The sequence below is a fragment of the Bison bison genome, unplaced genomic scaffold, assembly GCF_000754665.1.
Source record: "Bison bison bison isolate TAMUID 2011002044 unplaced genomic scaffold, Bison_UMD1.0 scf7180017864371, whole genome shotgun sequence".
Taxonomy (NCBI): Eukaryota; Metazoa; Chordata; class Mammalia; order Artiodactyla; family Bovidae; genus Bison; species Bison bison.
Genome location: NW_011494943.1, coordinates 11,235,652 through 11,249,513, shown reverse-complemented (window position 1 = coordinate 11,249,513; position 13,862 = coordinate 11,235,652). Strand labels below are relative to the sequence as shown.

The 13,862-nt window shown below is 44.0% G+C and overlaps 1 protein-coding gene across 2 annotated transcripts in view; it reads right to left on the bottom strand.

The window, feature by feature from the left end:
* Nucleotides 1-13,154, bottom strand: part of RPTOR (regulatory associated protein of MTOR, complex 1) — a 322,527-nt gene extending 309,373 nt beyond the window's left edge. For both annotated transcript variants that reach the window (XM_010856300.1, XM_010856301.1), the window contains exon 1: nucleotides 12,190-13,154. In XM_010856300.1, coding sequence (XP_010854602.1) covers nucleotides 12,190-12,351 — 162 coding nt within the window. In that variant the 5' untranslated portion in view covers nucleotides 12,352-13,154. The remainder of the gene's footprint in view (nucleotides 1-12,189) is intronic.
* Nucleotides 13,155-13,862: the final 708 nt, after the last annotated feature.

Here is a 13,862-nt window from a genome sequence, read left to right as displayed (position 1 = left end):
CCACCCTTATGGCAGAAAGTGAAGAGGACCTAAAAAGCCTCTTGATGAAGGTGAAAGAGGAGAGTGAAAATGTTGGCTTAAAACTCAACATTCAGAAAACGAAGATCATGGCATCTGGTCCCATCACTTCATGGGAAGTAGATGGGGAAACAGTGGAAACAGTGTCAGACATTATTTTTCTGGGCTCCAAAATCACTGCAGATGGTGACTGCAGCCATGAAATTAAAAGACACTTATTCCTTGGAAGGAAAGTTATGGCCAACCTAGATAGCATATTGAAAAGCAGAGACATTACTTTGCCAACAAAGGTCCATCTAGTCAAGGCTATGGTTTTTCCAGTGGTCATGTATGGATGTGAGAGTTGGACTGTGAAGAAAGCTGAATGCCAAAGAAATGATGCTTTTGAACTGTGGTGTTGGAGAAGACTCTTGAGAGTCCCTTGGACTGCAAGGAGATCCAACCAGTCCATTCTAAAGGAGATCAGTCCTGGGTGTTCTTTGGAAGGAATGATGCTAAAGCTGAAACTCCAGTACTTTGGCCACCTCATGCGAAGAGTTGACTCATTGGGAAAGACTCTGATGCTGGGAGGGATTGGGGGCAGGAGGAGAAGGGGATGACAGAGGATGAGATGGCTGGATGGCATCACCGACTCGATGGACGTTGAGTTTTAGTGAACTCTGGGAGTTGGTGATGGACAGGGAGGCCTGGTGTGCTGCAATTCATGGGGTCACAAAGAGTCAGACACGACTGAGCGACTGAACCGAACTGATGTATATACACACACATATATACATATACACTCACATACCTACACAAGCATACACATAAACAGACACAAACTCACTCCCCTCCTCCACTCTAACATTTCTAATATGCAATCCTGATCATGTCACCACCCTGCTTTAAAACTGTCCTTAATAGTCCTTAAGACAAAACCCAAATTCCCAAGGCCTTACAAAGCTTGTCAAGACCTGCCCTGCTCGTCTCTCCACTATCATGGGTCTCCCGGCACTTCTCTCTGCAGTCTTTGCTCCATTTACCTGTTCTCAGCAATTATTCAGTGAGCACCTGCCACCAATCAGTCTCTACATGAGAAGCTGGAGATACTGCACAAACAAGACACAGTCTCTGTCCTAATGACATGACCCATGTCAGAAGATGACAAAGCAGCTAGGGCTGCAGTGGGAGCTGGGGCATGGTCTTGGGGAGGATGGAGCAAAGCGATATCCAAAGATAGGCTCTCTCCCCTCCCCACCTCGACACACCTCTGCCCTCCCTCCTGCCCTCTCCCTTCTTTCCTTTTTCCTCTCTTTCAGGTACTGCGGGCCTTCCAGGAGGCTTTCTCCCCACTCTGCAGGCAGCCACCACCACCCCAACCCCTCTTCCCCACTAAACTGGTAAACTCCCTAAAAGCAGGAGCTTTTCACCAATGAATCACCAACACCTAGCACTGTATCCGGCACATGCTGCTGCTGCTGCTGCTGCTAAGTCGCTTCAGCCGTGTCCAACTCTTAGCAACCCCATGGACTGCAGCCTACCAGGCTCCTCCATCCATGGGATTTTCTAGGCAAGAGTACTGGAGTGGGGTGCCACTGTCTTCTCCAATCCGGCACATAGAGGCCCTTAATAAATATTTGCTGAATCACTGAATTATTTAAACCAGTTTTGGAGACTTTACCACGCTTGCCCCTCCCTGCATCCTCATGACCTGACCTGCACACACTTCCCCCGCCTGCATCAGGGACCCCCTACTGCACACAAAGCAGGGCTCAACCCACCCAGTACCGTGGACATACAGACACCACCTAAATGTCTAGCAAGCAGAAGTCCTTAAATCACTACTTTGTTACTCAAGTGCAGATACATGATTACTGTGTTTTTACTTAACACTGTAAAAGGATGCCTTTTTCTCTAGTAAGATAAAATTCCTCAAGGGGCCACACCCACATCTTCTGTCTCCTCAGATCCCACACTACCCCAGGCTCAGTGCCATGTATGTAAATGGTACAAAGCGCTCGTAAGAACAATATTTCCCCACAAAACACTGAGAAGCCCTGTAGGTTGCTTTTGGATAGCACACACTGGTAGTTGGGATTTGTGCATTTCTGTATATACAGTTTGCCTCCAACAGTACTGTAAGTGAATATTAACCTCTCCGTTAATAAGTGTGCTTCCCCAAGTGCCATGGGTTAGCAAACTCCCCTCTGTGCATTCCAGCCAACAAATGACTCAGGAAGGATGAAGGAGCCAGGTTCTCACCGCTCGGAAGGAAGTAACAAGGCTGTTAACAGGGACAGAGGAGACGGGGTCCAGTGATAATCACCTCTGTACATCACAGTATGATGCCAGCGGTAAGAAAGCAATAAATCCAGACAGACATGGATGCCTCCACCCAGCATCTCTGCTGAGGTGGCCCACAAACAATGGCACATCAGTAGCCATGCCAGACCTGGTGCCAGGCATCGCATCTGAATTGTTTTCCACCAAAAGGAACTGAGGATCATTGGAGAAAAGGCTAATTCCAGGGCTGAGGCAGGGAAAATACACGATGACCCTGGAACATCTCATTGTGCCAAAAAGCTAAGGAATGTTCAAGCCTGGTACATCCAAGGCCACGGATGACAATGTGAAGAGGCCTTGCTAGGCAAGAAAATAAGCGATGACAGGGATGGGCCAAGTGAACAACATTAATAAGGTTGGGACCAAGCAACAAGGTGTGCTTTCTGATACAACGCTCGGGAAAAAGCACGACTTCAGCAGCATCCTCACACAAAATGTGTAACATGAATCTGAGTACTGGGAAACATCAGGACATTCCACAATGGAATAGGAAACCTGAGAATGTTCCACAAAATATCTGCCTGTATTCTTTTAAAATGTCAAGGTCACCAAAGTCAGAGACAGAAAGTAGGATGGTGGTTACCAGGTGCTGGGGGAGGGGGAGGGAGACTTAGTGTTTAATGGGGACAGAGCTTCAGTTTGGGCAGATGAGAAAGGTCTGGAGATGGACGCTGGTGATGGCTGAACAATGTACTTAATAACTGTAGCCTTAAAAATGGTTTAAATTATGAACTTCATATTATATATATTTTATGACAATAAAAAAATAAAATATTTTTTTTTAATTTTTTAAAAAAGGTCAAGGAACTCTAAGAAAGCCTAAGAAACTCCTTTAGATTAAAGGAGGCTTTCTGCTTTATTGACTATACCAAAGCCTTTGACTGTGTGGATCACAATAAACTATGGAAAATTCTGAAAGAGATGGGAATACCAGACCACCTGACATGCCTCTTGAGAAACCTGTATGCAGGTCAGGAAGCAACAGTTAGAACTGGACATGGAACAACAGACTGGTTCCACATAGGAAAAGGAATACGTCAAGGCTGTATATTGTCACCCTGCTTATTTAACTTATGCGCAGAGTACATCATGAGAAACGCTGGGCTGGATGAAGCACAGCTGGAATCAAGATTACCGGGAGAAATATCAATAACCTCAGATATGCAGATGACACCACCCTTATGGCACACTTCATGGGAAAGAGATGGGGAAACAGTGGAAACAGTGTCAGACCTTATTTTGGGGGGCTCCAAAATCACTGCAGATGGTGACTGCAGCCATGAAATTAAAAGACGCTTACTCCTTGGAAGTAAAGTTATGACCAACATAGACAGCATATTAAAAAGCAGAGACATTACTTTGTTAACAAAGGTCCGTCTGAGCGACTGAGCTGAAACAGACGAGACTTCTTAGGCAGTGCATGAACCTGGATGCGGGAGGGCAGAATGGCTGATAAAGGAGCAAACCAGCCACAGCATTTCAACGTGAACTGGATTAGTAATAGCAGTATATCAAGGACAAATGTTCTGAGTTTTACAACTGTCCTATGTTTACGTAAGATGATGTCCTTTGTTCTTAGGAGACACACACAGTAAGGCATAAAAGAGCACTGTCTCCAAGTAAGTCATGTCCAACCCCCTGCAAGCCCATGGACTGCAGCATGCCAGGCTTCCCTGTCTTTCACCATCTCCCAGAGTTTGCTCAAACTCATGTCCACTGAATCGGTAATGCCATCCAACCATCTCATCCTCTGTCGTCCCCTTCTCCTCCTATCTTCTATCTTTCCCAACTTACTCTTTAATAATTTGGGGGAAAGAATTACATATTCTCATTTATAAGTAGAGAAGAGTAAATGAGGCAAGATGTAAAAACTGGTGAATCTGGGTAAGGTACACTGGAATTCATTACACTATTCTTGTGATTTTTCTGTGTGAAATTATAAAAAAAAAAAAAAAATGCTAGTCGCAATAATCCACCTGGAAAGCACACCTGTCGCTGGCTGTCTCTCCTCACCTGTCTCCCCTTCTGTTTTAAAGGCACAACCTTCTCTGCAGAATTGAATGTACTGGGCAAGTTTAAGGTTCAAGAACATGATTAAAGCATTAACATATTATGCCATATATTTACTGGAATGGCCTTTTCTATGCATTTAACTAGACTTACAAAAAGAAAATAGTATCCACCTTGAGCTCTACGAAAACAAGCATGGTGGATGCTCAAAGCACTTTAATGGCTTCTGAACAAAAAGAAGACAGAGTCAGACACCTGGAGGACACCCTCTATATATAAGCCACATGGATTTTGTTAGAACTCTAGCTTTAGAACTCCACAAGGTGATAATGAGGCAGAAACATCCTCATCCATTTCAGGAAACTTCCACAGCACAGCATGTTGTTCAAAATGGAAAACGGCACATTTTTTAAAGCAGGTGAAAAAATATCTTTGTAGATGTCCCTTTGGAGCTCCTGAGTCTCACATGACAAATGCCGATAGAAAGCTTATACACTTCAAATGCAAAGTGAGAGAGTGACTGACAAAGCAGCAGGGCCCGCCCTGTCCTCCACCCCTTCCTCCCCCAGCCCCGGTGGCTCTCACCTGGATTACCCTGCTCCCCTCCCCAGCTGGTGATCCCACCTTCACCGTAACCCCTCTCCAAACCCTCCACTCCACCCACAGTCAAAAAGACCTTTCAAAACACAAATCTATGTCTGACATTCCCTTGCTTAAATCCTTAAGCAGCTCCTATCACCAAATAGGTCAACAGTGAGTTTAATGCTGGGTCAACCTAACTGATTTATAGGTTTCAAAAGTGCAGTTCAATGCAAATGATTTACTTATTTAAATACACTCAAGGAGGCCATGGCCTCCTCCCCTGTAAATACACCACGTATTATAATCTGGTATTGACATCTGTCTGTCCCACCAGACACCAAGGTATGGTACAGCACACTGAGTGAGTAGTAAACCTCCGCTGAGCTGGAGTGAAGGTTTCTACCCTCTACCACCTACCTCCCCTCACCCCCTGGATCCATTCTCCTCCCCTCACAGAATGAAGCCATCCTGGGTGGGTGGCAGTGTGTCTCCCTGCAGGACACGATCTAGAAGTCTGGGGCAACAGGAGGCCCTAACCCTGCCCAAAGGACTAGACGTAAGACAGACACCTTCACAGTCGCAAAGGCCCTCCACAAGCTCAGAGGATGGAAAGAGGGTCCCAGATCCCCTTCAAGTCTGTCACCTGATTTCTGGTCAAGCTTGCTGTTTTTGGCCAACCATCTAATACCTCACACCTTCTTCCTAGTTTAAGTTTGATGCCCACTTTAACTAAACTAAGAAGTCTCAAACATTTGATAACAAGACATCTAACTACTCTTAAAGAGCTTTTTATATGAGTAACACTTATCAGTATTTTCAATCTTAGAGGCTAAAACCAAAAAAAAAAAAAGAATAATACATTTCCTTGTTAATTTATTTAAAAATTATACTTATTACATTTTCAATAAATATTTATATGAAAAATAACTATATTTTCAAAAAACTGTTAGACAAGTGACATTGTTTTCTGAACATCTCTTTAATGTCAGCCTTAATAGAAAACAGCTGACCTCTCACATGCTACACTCAATCTGTTGTGATATGTTGTTCTACATATGTGAGAAAAATATGGACTAAAAAAGAAATATAGTTGGAAAGGACAGGAGTATCAGAATAGCCAATAATTGGACATATTCTTCTTTGATATTATGTCAAAACTCAGTATTTGGTAGTTTCTTAAAGGTCTACTGCAATCTATCTGAACAGAATAGAAAATGTAATCTATCCAAAACCACAGCCATGACTTTTCACACTCTATTATGTTAAAATCCATTGGCCCAACTTTGGATCTTTTACCCATGGATGATTTTATAATATCATGAATCAGTCACTTGAAAATATTGGTTCACTGAATTATGCAGATGTTCCAAGTGTGAAACACATTTCATTCTACAATATAAAAGCAAACTGTATTCATTAACACCCCCATCACCTCATCAGAAACATCTTCACGTACTGGGAAGCTGGGCACCGCACAGTGGCCAATACAGGTGTTCTGCAACTCTCATTCTCACTTGAGAGCTTAAATCTTACCACTGGCAACAAATAAAGTGAAGCTAACTCAATTTATCTTTGAGAAACTATCTGCCAGAACCCAAGCCTGACCGGCCTGCCAGCCTCCTCCAGGTACAGCTTGCGTTCCGGGAAGGGCTGCGGCTGGCGGCCCCAGCAACCACAGATGCTCTTCCTCCAACAACCACACCTAGGATCAAAGAGGTGTGTGCTAAAGAGCCAAGACTTAAGAAAACTAATCATTTTAATGCCTTATGAAGGGCATTCTGAAGTGAAACTGGAAGCTTTTTTTACTGTGAGTGCACGGTGATGAAGAAAACAATAACCACCAGCCCAGTCTGACACCACCGTCTGGATTCGCACTCAGGCACCAGCAGTTTCACCCACCATCACCTCTGCACCATCAATGCCCCTGTCAACATGAGGAAAAGACCAATAGGCCAACAATGATGAGTGGTGCTTCAGGAACCCAGGCGAGCGCACCGTGAGAACAGCTGAGCTGTGTCATCAGCATCGCCATCCGTTACTGCTCTGGGGCTAGTGCACTGTCTGCATCCCCGCACCACCAGCCCCTCATCTTCCCCACGTTTTTGTTTCAGACTCCCTGGTCTCTGAACAGGAGGCTTCCAGTGGAGTGGAGGCACTGTGATACACTTTTGGTTGTTTCTTTTTACTTGGGCTTTGTTTCTCAGATTTCGCTTCTTCTGTTGGAGCCCTGAAATGATGTCCCTGCAGGCCAGCCTATTAATCAAGCCTCAGTTTCCTCATCAATCACATGGAGGTAACAATCCCTGCTATTGAGTCTTAAAAGACATAATCTGTGTGGAAGTCCTTTGTGAGTGATTCATTTTTTCACCAGTACTTTTTAAAAATAATTTTATTTTTTATTTATTCATTTATTTTGGCTGTTTTGGGCCTTCGTTGCTGCTTGGGCTTTTCTCTAGTTATGGAGCACAGGTGGCTACTCTCTAGTTGCAGTGGGTGGGTTTCTCACTGCAGTGGCCTCTCTTGTTTTGGAGCATGGGCTCTACGGCACGTGGACCCAGTAGCTCCCACTTGTGTGCTCCAGAGCCCAGGCTCCATAGTTGTGGGGCTCGGGCTTGTGGCTCCATGGCATGTGGGATCTTTCCAGATCAGGAATCGAACCCGAATCTCCTGCATTGGCAGGCAGATTCTTCACCACTGAGCCACTAGGGAAGGCCCTCATCAGTACATTTTTACTGAAACGCTACTGTGTACCAAGCACCATCCTTTATGACAGTGGAGACAAGGTCTTTGCTTTATGATAAAAAGATAATTTCTGGGGATGGAGTATGAAGAAAAATATCAGAGACATAAAGAGAGATCCTGAGCCATTGGGGAGCTGCTTAAGATGGGGTGATCAGGGAAGGTCTCTGAGAAAGTGACCTAGACGCTGGCTACAAACCACAAGAAAGAGCCGACTGTGCAAAGGTGAGATGGAAGAGCATTCCAGGCCTTTCCATTCAAGAAGCAGAAAAGGCAGGCGGGACCAGATTATGAAGCTTTGTGAACCAGGGTGGCTTCTCTGTTCTACTCCAAGTACTAGGAAGCCAGGGAGAGGCCTAGTAAGGAAGTGACAGGATCTGATTTATACTTTAACAAGATCCCTCTGACCACTATGTGAAGAATAAGTTGTCAAACTTCCCTGGTGGTCCAGTGGTTAAGAATCCACCTGCCAATGCAGGGGACATCAGTTCCATTCCTGGTCCAGAAGATTCCACATGCTGCATCGCAATACTGAAGCCTGAATGCCTAGAGCCTGTGTGCCCCAACAAGAGAAGACATCACAATGAGAAGCCTGTGCACCGCAACAAAGAGTAGCCCCTGCTCATCACAACCAGCCCTGCACACAGCAAAGAAGATCCAGTGCAACCAAAAATAAATGAAAAAAAAATTTTTAAGAGTAAATTGTAGGGCAAGAGAAGACACAAGGAGACCAGTCAGGACATGATTCTAGTTGTCCAGATGAAACATGGTAATTGCCTGGACTGGGCTCACAGCAGTGGAGACAAAATGAGGTAGTCCAATACAGAATACACTCTGGAGGCAAAGCTGACAGGTCCTACTGATGAAACGGATTGTACAAAGAGGAGAGGAAGAGGAAATAATTACGAATCTAATTACGAATAAATTCCAGATGTACAGGTTGAAACAGCTGAGTGGGTGGTGAAGGCAGTCTGTTGTGATGGAGAAAACCAAGGCAAAGCAGGCAGCCAGGTACCTGAGACAGGAGTCAAGGCATGTAGACGGCACGTAAAACCATGAGACTAGATGAGGTCAGCTAGCAAGGGGCATACAGAATAAAGAGATCTCCAAGATCAAGTTCCCAGGTACTACACACTCTGCTGTCAACCACAAAGGAGTCTGAGGAGGACCAATTAGTGACCTCAGAGGAAAACCTGGAGTTTCAGGAAGACATAGATGCAAGTGAGCGAAAAGCTTTATGAAGGAGGGAGTGGTCCACCCTGGAATGCTGCCAAAAAGTTGAAAAGATAGAGACAGAGAAGTGACATTTAGGTTTAGCAACAAATAATCACCATGTAGAAGGACAGCCTGAGTGGCATGAAGGGAGTCTAAATGGAATAGATTGAGAGGATTCAAAGTGAGGAAACAGGGAGTAAGAAAGAGTTGTAAAGTATTACTACGTAGCCTTGCTCCAAAGACAACCTAAATATTTGACTGTCCACATAACAGTTTAATGTAATCTACTCAGCTTCCTCCATGGTTTATTCAAGTTTGGCTACAAAGCAAGGTGACTAAGTCTAAAGACTGGTTTGGGAAATGGTTTCATCATTTTATAGCTATGTCTCTTGCACACTTGCAGGTACAGTGTGTCTGCTGATGGTTTTCTTTCAGAGCAGTAGCTCTCATGTTCCTGGACTCCATGCCACACATGCAAGGTAAAGATTCATCTGAGACCAATTATATCCACATGCCCACTTTCTAGAAAATGAACTCTGTGATAACGATGAAGTATCACAGTAAAACCCAAATGGGGGAGTTCTACACAAATCTGTTTTAGCCATAGGTCCGTGAATGATTCATTTTTGAACTGTAATTCATATGTCTAGTTATTTGAAAATCACAAATCAAAAATGCCATCGATGCATATACACATTTACTACACAAAGAAGTAACTAAAAAACCAACTTGATAATTTGATAATAACAGTACTGAACTAACAGTAACTTAGTAATTAAAATGCAACAATAGTGGCATCTGAAAACCAGAAATGATTTAACACCAAGATTGCAGGAATTCCAAACAAGAGTGTACTGTAATTCTGTGAGGATGCCAAATACTGAGCGGCAGAAAACTTGGAGTTGTTACTCAACTTTGGTAAAGTTGTCGATTTTAGGAACACTTAACAACTCCACTAAATAGGACACCAGCAAGAAACTGCTTATACATATACAGTAAAAGTATGTGGACTTGCCTGCGGATCACAGGAAAAAGCAATGATTGAGTCTGCATTTAGGGCAATCGATGGTGCACCAGAAGTGGTCTACATTGGTCCGCATATAGGACAACTGGACCCACACCTGCTGCTTTTTGACAACACTGCACCATCAGACTGCTGGAGACCACCCCAGCACAGGGAAACAGTCTGGCCTGGATGCCCATGTGCTCAACAGTCCTAGAATCTTGAAATCACATATAGGTACCCCTTGGCCAGAGCCAGCCCCACAGATACACTGCTTCATGGTTTATAATATTTCAAGTCGTTCCAATATTTTAAAATTGGAAAACCTTACATTAAAAAAAAAGTTTTCTGGCTTCTCAAAGAAAAGAAAGAGAAAGGGAGACCTGGCCAGGCTCAGCTGCCCCTTGAGCTGCACCCTGTGCTCTTCGGAGCCCCACTGATCCCACCCTCCAGAAAGTCAGAAACGAGTCAAACCTCAGCTGCAATTTGTCTCTGAATCTGCACCATTATTCTCCTTCTACCTGGCTTTTTTATACTACCTCTCAACTCTCAGCATCATTTGGATTTGCACCCTTCGTCCCAGTAGAATGTACTGAAAAAGCCCCCTGAGGGTCTAACCAGGGAAAAGAGACTACAAGGATGGCCAGATGCCAAGTTCTCAGAAACAACTAAAAAGGTTAGCTGCTGATATTTTTTCTTTATTAAACAACTTGCAAAGGCTGGATACTTTCTCAGCTAGCTCTAAGTCACAATCTCAGTAACTACTCAGACTCCCAAAACTTTTCTTCCTCTTAATAACCTATGAGTAGCTTATCAGGGAATGTTGATCATTCACAAGTTGTTTTAAATAAAAGGTCAAAAATGAATCCATTAATCAGTTTTGAACAGTTTAAGTATGTTTTAAACCTGTTTAACAGTTTAGGAAAACTACATTTCAAAAGAAAAAAAAAAGCCCTTCAATTACAATGAAAAAAGATTTCAGTTACTTTTTAGAATAAATCTTTTCATATATGGACAGCAACCACAAAAGCTTTAAACCACGTAATTAGTACTAAAGAGGAATAAGACAGACTTTATACAATCTTTTCCAATGACCATCTCTGTTACTCCCTAAACTACTTTTGGATGAAACAGATTTTCCTGACCTTTTGGGCATGCTCAGTAGCTCAGTCCTGTCTGACTGCAATCTCATGGGCTGTAGCCCACCAGGCTCCTCTGTCCACGGGATTTTCCAGGCAAGAATAATGGAGTGTCACTTCCTTCTCCAAACCTTTTGAAGGTACGCCAAACAACAACTGAAGCACTAGTTACTAGTGATTGAATAACTAAAATTACCATAAGGGTAATTGTATATATGTTCAACATCATATACTGAAAACAACCATCTTATATAAGCATATCCATCAGCCCAGAGCAAGCACACTACATGATAATACCAACTACCCTTCTTAGGGTAAAAAGTTCAAATAAATAAAGACAGTCTTGAAGCAGAAAACAAAACACAAAAAGACAAATTATAAATATGTATGGGTGACATAGTCCCACCCTTTTGCTCTGGAGACCAGGAAATAGATGGTGGTTGAACAAAATTGACTTTCTTTCCTAGCAGCCTGGGTCACTATCCACATTCCAACACCATAAGGAACCACTACTAGACCCAAGTTCCAACTCCTCATACTCTACTATTAGAGAAATTCTGCCTCCAAGTAATAGTAACAGGACATGACATAAAAGGAGCAAAGCCTAGATTCAAGACAAATTGCTTAGAAGGCTTTGGTAAAGTTCATTGTAACTTTAAAACAACTTTGCATTAATTTGTTACTAGCTGAACATTTGCCAGTAATCTTGTTTCCTAGCATACTATATTAGACTTCTGCATTCTACCTAGCTTGGACCAAAAAAAAAAAAAAAAGTAATCTAGCTACTAAAAGTAGACCTACCACGTGGGGACAAATATTACATCCCAAGTTGTCTTTCCTCTAAGTGTTAACAGTACTAAGTATATCCAAAAAAGCATGCAAATACTTGCAACGCTGTATTTTCTAACTTGTGTAACTTTCATTGTCTGAATTAGAACTTCCTTTGAATCTAATTAACACTATCCAGTGAATAACTACTAACCAAAACAGCCTTTTCCATTTACAACCAAAACTGGAGTCTGAAATGATTTGTGCTTTTTAGTTGACCGGCAACATGTGTCTGGGAAAAAATATCGCCGCTCTACCAAGGACATACTTCTGGCTCTGAACTTTCTTGAAAAAACTACCCAGGTCCAAGGGGCGCAGGCGCTATCCACTTACCCGATCCTTCATCCTCCAGCTCTGAGCTAGGGATTTGGAGCCTTCGATTTTCTCACAGTGCCTCTTTTTCATAAAAGCCAAAGGCAGGTTCCAGTCTGTAAGGTCAGCTTCATCTTCCTCCCCGAGTCCCAAGAGAGGCGACTGCAGCATCTCGGACTCCATGAGCGGGGGAGGGGGTGGGGGAGTCCTGGGCAGCAAACGCTCGAGAACCTCCAGCCTTGAAAACTAGTGTGTACCAGAATGGGTGAAATAAGAAACAGAAAAGGGGGAAGTAGAAAAAGAAATGGGTGGAGAGAGTGTGGAGACCCTTACTCAGGCAAAGTCTGAGATTCTTCTCTCTAACTCTGCGCGGGAAGTCGGAGGGGGTGGCAAGAAGGGTGGGAAATGAGGGAACCAAGAGGCTCCGCACAGACACACACACGCCCCCAGTTCCCAAGCCACCGGCTGCTTCTGAGGGCGTCAGTTCCCAGAGGGGCTGCGAGCGGAGCTGTCAAAGGCGTGCGAGACTCCAGGCCTCACGATGACCCTGCTCTCGGCCTCCAACGTCTCAGCCGATCCGAGGACAGGCAGGCCGCCAGCTCTTGGTGCCGATTCGCCGACTGGGCTGAGGTCTTCGGCCGAGGGGATGAGGTTCAGAGCGCCTGAGGTCTCCTGCAGCCACTCTCAGCCCTGCGGGTCGCGCACTTGCCGGAGCTGCTGCAACCAGAGCCAGGACCGGCCCATCGTGCTCGCCCGCAGCCGGCTCCTCAGCCCTGGGTCCGCGCGGCCTGGCCGGTTCTGGCCTCCAGCCCTATGGCTCTCGCCCGTCTGAGGACGAGTCTTGAGAGACAGGCTACACAGAGCTGCGGAAAAGACGGGTAATGTGGGCTTATTGGGTTTGGGGAGTTTTGCCCTCTGGTTTCAAGCTACAGTGAAACTCCGCTCATCAGCACATCAAGGAGGACGCCATATTGCCAAGACCCAGCATGCAGCGCGATCTACGGCGTGGGTAACAAGCCAAACTTCTTCAGAGCGTTCCGGCCGCGCTTCCCAAGAGGCAACGAGAGAAGTCTCCGCCCCCCTGTTACCATCGTTACCACAATTCAGCTTGCTAGTTTACAGCTTTTCGTTCAATAGATGCGTCACATCAAAGTCAGTCCTATAAATGAAACTGTGTTAATTTAATTAATTTTGAAAAAATCTTTATTATTACGAGTAGACCTACATCCTTCTGAAATTAAAGGAATCGACCCCTTGTTTTTTCCAGATTTTGAAAAAGCAAAATTCTTCCGAAAGAATCATTGATAATATTACAAAGGAATATAGTATCGGACGCGCGGTTGGGAGGAGATGTACTATCCTCCACAGTATCAATCAGATTCTTTTTCTTTTTAAGGAACACTGAGCGAAAAAATTAATTTTGACAATTGTAATTTTTTGTTTAATCCATTTATTTTCTGAGCGGTTTATTCTTGTTTGAATGTAGCTTTACTTAAAAACAACTAAAAGCTATAGATCTCTACGCGTGGATCGCCTCCTGCACTACTTTATTGCTCTATTCCGTAAACATTCCGTGTTACAGTGTGTGAGAATGTGTCCATGCAAAGGGAATATAAACCCCAAGCAGCATGCAATGCCTGTCTTCAATAAACATAGTGCCTAGTGAGACACACATGTAACCATTAGATAAAGTA